The sequence below is a fragment of the Myxine glutinosa genome, chromosome 11 (assembly GCF_964187855.1).
Source record: "Myxine glutinosa chromosome 11, kmMyxGlut1.1, whole genome shotgun sequence".
Classification (NCBI taxonomy): domain Eukaryota; kingdom Metazoa; phylum Chordata; class Myxini; order Myxiniformes; family Myxinidae; genus Myxine; species Myxine glutinosa.
The window spans coordinates 109892716-109898715 of record NC_136271.1 but is presented as its reverse complement, the minus strand read 5'-3'; the positions used below and the strand labels follow the sequence as shown (position 1 = coordinate 109898715).

At 46.0% G+C, this 6000-nt stretch overlaps 1 protein-coding gene across 1 annotated transcript in view; it reads left to right on the top strand.

The window, feature by feature from the left end:
* Positions 1-619: 619 nt before the first annotated feature.
* LOC137437003 (uncharacterized) overlaps positions 620-6000 on the top strand; it is a 232528-nt gene continuing 227147 nt past the window's right edge. The window contains exons 1-2 of the mRNA XM_078786993.1: positions 620-955; positions 1626-2638. Of these exons, the coding sequence (XP_078643119.1) occupies positions 2444-2638 (195 nt within the window). The 5' untranslated portion in view covers positions 620-955; positions 1626-2443. The remainder of the gene's footprint in view (positions 956-1625; positions 2639-6000) is intronic.

The following is a 6000-nucleotide window of genomic DNA, read 5'->3' as shown; positions in this document are numbered from 1 at the left end:
CAGTTGTGAAATGAATGAGCGCAGGTTCAGCATTGAATTAAAATGAGTAAAATTTCACTTGTGGAATGAATGAGTGCAGGTTCAGCGTTGAATTAAAATGAGTAAAATTTCACTTGTGGAATGAATGAGTGCAGGTTCAGCGTTGAATTAAAATGAGTAAAATTTCACTTGTGAAATGAATGAGTGCAGGTTCAGCTTTGAATTAAAATGAGTGAAATTTCACTTGTGAAATGAATGAGTGCAGGTTCAGCTTTGAATTAAAATGAGTGAAATTTCACTTGTGAAATTAATGAGTGCAAGTTCAGCGTTGAATTAAAATGAGTAAAATTTCACGTGTGAAATGAATGAGTGCAGGTTCAGCTTTGAATTAAAATGAGTGAAATTTCACTTGTGAAATGAATGAGTGCAGGTTCAGTGTTGAATTAAAACGAGTAAAAGTTCAGTTATGAAATGAATGAGTGAAGTTCAGCATTGAATAAAAAAATGAGTAAAAGTTCAGTTACAACATGAATGAGTGAAGTTCAGCATTGAATAAAAAATGAGTAAAAGTTCAGTTACAACATGAATGAGTGAAGTTCAGCATTGAATAAAAAATGAGTAAAAGTTCAGTTACAACATGAATGAGTGAAGTTCAGCATTGAATAAAAAAATGAGTAAAAGTTCAGTTACAACATGAATGAGTGAAGTTCAGCATTGAATAAAAAATGAGTAAAAGTTAAGTTATAACATGTATGAGTGAAGTTCAGCATTGAATAAAAAATGAGTAAAAGTTAAGTTATAACATGTATGAGTGAAGTTCAGCATTGAATAAAAAATGAGTAAAAGTTCAGTTATGAAATGAATGAGTGAAGTTCAGCATTGAATAAAAAATGAGTAAAAGTTCAGTTATGAAATGAATGAGTGAAGTTCAGCATTGAATAAAAAATGAGTAAAAGTTCAGTTATGAAATGAATGAGTGAAGATCAGCATCTATCTATAATTCCAGTAATCTCTGTCTGTCTGTACGTTTGTCTGTGACCGCTGTTTCTCGACAACCACGGGTCCGATATACTTTTAACTTGCCAGGTATATTGCTGGGGACCCGAGGATGTGCCTTTTCAAGGTTTCATATTAATCGGACAATTACTTACCGAGCTATGTCCAAAAAACGATTCAACCAATCAGAGAGCAGCGAACGATCGCGTGTGCCGAACGTGGCGGACACACTCTGCCTCGGATGGCACATTTGAGAGCGTATTCATTTATTTCACGTTTGCAAACTATGTTGGCGTTAAACTATGTTTTAATAAAGTTTTAAAACTAATAAAAACGAATTTGCGATTCATTCGCTTTCCTGCGCGTTTGTGCACGCGATGGCGATTGCTTTACCAAACTCCAGAAGCCGTTCGCTTTGGACCAAACCATTTCATGTAAATAGAGGGGGGGATTGTCACCACTCGCAAGCCGTTCGCTTTGGACCAAACCATTTCATGTAAATAGAGGGGGGGGATATAATTTTAGATATATATATAGTACGGGCATGCCCTAGTTGAATAAAAATGAGTAAAGGTTCAGTTATAACATGAATGAGTGAAGTTCAGCATTGAATAAAAAATGAGTAAAAGTTCAATTATGAAATGAATGAGTGAAGTTCAGCATTGAATAAAAATGAGTAAAAGTTCAGTTATGAAATGAATGAGTGAAGTTCAGCATTGAATAAAAAATGAGTAAAAGTTCAGTTATGAAATGAATGAGTGAAGTTCAGCATTGAATAAAAAATGAGTAAAAGTTCAGTTATGAAATGAATGAGTGAAGATCAGCATTGAATAAAAATGAGTAAAAGTTCAGTTATGAAATGAATGAGTGAAGATCAGCATTATTGAATAAAAATGAGTAAAATTTCAGGTGTGAAATGAATGAGTGAAGCTTCAAGAGCGAATTTGAATGAGTAAATGTTCATTGGTTAAATGAACGAGTGTGCTATACTGCTATTAGTTGTGAGTGAGTGAGTGAGCGAGTGAGTGTGTGTGCTGGAGTGAAGAGTGAGTTTGCTGTGAGTGAGTGAGTGAGTGAGTGAGGTTTTACCGGTAAAACGTGTTCCCAGAGAGGATTCCGTGGTGGAACGACGAACGAGTGGAGTGTGTTGTTTCAATCGCACAGTCCTTGCGCGCTCCGTGCCGCGGATAAAAATAACCGTGCTGCCGCTGTTACTGCTGGTGCTGTGTTTGTTACTTTGGGCGGTACCGACCACGAGCATCCTGGGAAAGGCGCGGTCGTGGCGTTCCGAGACCAGGACGGCGCGCCGGACCGGACGATTCGCACCGACAAACAACCTCGGGATTCTTCCTCCGTCACATCACGTCACGTCACGTCACGTCACGTCACGTCGCGGTGTCTCCGGAGTTCTCGCTACAGACCCGTCCGTTTTAGGACTCATACTTGGTGATCGCGCTTCTCCGAGGCCATGCCGCAGACCCAGGCCGTGCTGTGCTGCAGTCCCGCTTCGCAGCCGTTCGAAGAGAGGGTTCTGGTGCTGGGAGTGGACGGAGCCGCCGTGGGACGAGCCGCGGGCAAGAGCAGACCCGGTCCCGATAACGGAACGTTCGATTGTAAGGTGTTGTCACGATATCACGCCCGGATATGGCACCGAGGGGAAAAGGTGAGTACTGTGATGGGACAGCCACAGGTAAAGGAGAGCTTGCGGGGAGGGGAGGGGCGTTGGTTGTACAGTGAGTTACAGGTAAAAGAGAGCTCGGGGCGGGTCTGGTGGTACAGGTAAGGGACCAGGGAGGACGGAGGTGTGCACATATAAGGGACCCGTTGATACGTGGGGTCCAAGCAGAAGTGGGGGGGAGGGTACAAGTAAAATAGGTGTGGGGGGTGGGTGCAAGTAAAATAGGTGGGGAGGGGAGGGGAGGGGGGGGGGGGGGTTGGGAGCATGTAAAATAGGTTGGGGGTCGGTGCAAGTAAAATAGGTGAAGGTGGGGGGTGCAAGTAAAATAGGCAGGGGGGGGGGGTTGGGTGCAAGTACAATAGGTGGGGGGTTGGGAGCACCTAAAATAGGTTGGGGGGTTGGTGCAAGTAAAATAGTTGGGGGGGAGGAGGGGGGGTTGGATGCAAGTACAATAGGTGGGGGGTTGGGAGCACCTAAAATAGGTTGGGGGTCAGTGCAAGTAAAATAGGTGGAAGGTGCAAGTAAAATGGGCAGGGGGGTGTTGGGTGCAAGTAAAATAGGTGGGGGGGGGGGGGGGGGTTGGGAGCATGTAAAATAGGTTGGGGGTCGGTGCAAGTAAAATAGGTGGAGGGGGGGGTGCAAGTAAAATAGGTGGAGGGGGGGGGTGCAAGTAAAATAGGTGGAGGGGGCGGGGTGCAAGTAAAATAGGCAGGGGGGTGTTGGGTGCAAGTAAAATAGGTGGGGGGAGGGGTTGGGTGCAAGTAAAATAGGTGGGAGGGGGGGGCTTGGGTGCAAGTACAATAGGTGGGGGGTTAGTGCAAGTAAAATAGGTGGGGGGGGGGGGGAGAGGGGGTAAATAGGTGGGGGGTTGGGAGCAAGTAAAATAGGTGGGGGGTTGGGAGCAAGTCAAATAGGTGGGGGATTGGGAGCAAGTAAAATAGGTGGGGGGTTGGGAGCAAGTAAAATAGGTGGGGGGTTGGGAGCACCGAAAATAAGTTTGGGGGTTGGTGCAAGTAAAATAGGTGGGGGGGGGGGTTAAATAGGTGGGGGGTTGGGAGCAAGTAAAATAGGTGTTGCAAGTAAAATAGGCCGGGGGGGGGGGGTTGGGTGCAAGTAAAATAGGTGGGGGGTTGGGAGCAAGTAAAATAGGTGGGTGGTTGGGAGCACCTAAAATAAGTTTGGGGTTGGTGCAAGTAAAATAGGTGGGGGGGGGGGTAAAATATGTGGGGGGTTGGGAGCAAGTAAAATAGGTTGGGGGGTTGGTGCAAGTAAAATAGGTGGGGGGGGGGTAAAATAGGTGTGGGGTTGGGAGCAAGTAAAATAGGTGGGGGGTTGGGAGCAAGTAAAATAGGTGGGGGGTTGGGAGCACCTAAAATAGGTTGGGGGGTTGGTGCAAGTAAAATAGGTGGGGGGTTGGGAGCAAGTAAAATAGGTTGGGGGGTTGGTGCAAGTAAAATAGGTGGGGGGGGGGGGTAAAATAGGTGCGGGGTTGGGAGCAAGTAAAATAGGTGGGGGGTTGGGAGCAAGTAAAATAGGTGGGGGGTTGGGAGCACCTAAAATAGGTTGGGGGGTTGATGCAAGTAAAATAGGTGGGGGGGGGGGGGTTAAATAGGTGGGGGGTTGGGAGCAAGTAAAATAGGTGTTGCAAGTAAAATAGGCCGGGGGGGGGGGGTTGGGTGCAAGTACAATAGGTGGTGGGGGGGGGGGGGATTGCGTGCAAGTAAAATAGGTGGGGGTGGGGGTTGGGAGCATGTAAAATAGGTGGGGGGTTGGGAGCAAGTAAAATAGGTGGGGGGTTGGGAGCACCTAAAATAGGTTGGGGGGTTGGTGCAAGTAAAATAGGTGGGGGGGGGGGGGGTAAAATAGGTGGGGGGTTGGGAGCAAGTAAAATAGGTTGGGGGGTTGGTGCAAGTAAAATATGTGGGGGGGGGGGGGGTAAAATAGGTGCGGGGTTGGGAGCAAGTAAAATAGGTGGGGGGTTGGGAGCAAGTAAAATAGGTGGGGGGTTGGGAGCACCTAAAATAGGTTGGGGGGTTGGTGCAAGTAAAATAGGTGGGGGGGGGGGGGGTTAAATAGGTGGGGGGTTGGGAGCAAGTAAAATAGGTGTTGCAAGTAAAATAGGCCGGGGGGGGGGTTGGGTGCAAGTACAATAGGTGGTGGGGGGGGGGGGATTGCGTGCAAGTAAAATAGGTGGGGGTGGGGGTTGGGAGCATGTAAAATAGGTGGGAGGTTGGGAGCAAGTAAAATAGGTGGGTTACAATTTAAGTGGGAGGGGGTGCAAGTTAAAAATGGGGGAGGGAGGAAGTGTGCAAATATAATGGGTGGGCAGTGGTAGCAAATAAAAGCTGTTATGGAGTTGTACAGGTAAAAGGAACCTGGGCTTGTGTGCGCACGAGTAAAAAGGACATGAGGTAGGGTGGGGTCGGTCTCGGTAAAATATTTTATTGGGGGGGGGGGGGGAGGTGGAGTGGTGCAAGCATACATCAGCAATGGATTGTGAAGAATCCCTAAACTTTCATTTTTAATGATGAATGTTTCAGTTTTATGAGATTCCCTTGGATTCTTTTTTGATTCTGTCTTTAATTTTGCTCACGATTCTCAAATTATGTGTAAGAAGATGCTAAAGTGGAAAGGACAGCCAGCTTAAGATCTAAAGATTTTCATGGTTTGTGTTGTACCCAGTCTTGGCATGTACATAGCGTAGCATGGGTGCTGACAATTGTACCATATCATCCTGTAGCAAGGGGTGCCATGGTGGTGGCACTTTGGGTATCAGTCGGGTCATTAAACATCTCACAAAAGTCACACCGACGTCCGACAATGTGTGGTGGCCTCACTCGTGAACCTGGAATGGTTTCTTTGGTCAGCACCATAGTGAGGCCATCCATGAACATGAACTCAAAGTTCTTTTGCATTTCCTGAGGTAGGGTTGTGATGCCATCCTGCAGGAGTAAAAGTTCCATTGTGGAGGTGTTTGTGGATGGTAGGAATGTATGGATGATAAAATAGTGGAAGAGAGTGTGCGTGATGATGATAAAAATGGACATGGGAAAATTAGTTTAAAAACTCTTATTTTGTGTGAAAACTGTGATTTTTCACACAATCAATTTAGGGATTTGGAGTGAGAGCTGGAAGGGGAAAGATGGTGGTAAGGTGGTTGTGGTGGTAAGGCACAACCATCATGTTATCTGTTGAATGCTCTGATTGGCTTATTTTTGCACAAGCTCTGACTTGCGATTTTACTGCAGCTTTCAGTATTTTCAGACGCTTCGTGTAATGGGGCCTCTTATGGAAATTTCTTGCACTACAAAACCCAACAAGGTTGAAACCTTGCACTTCAACAATTT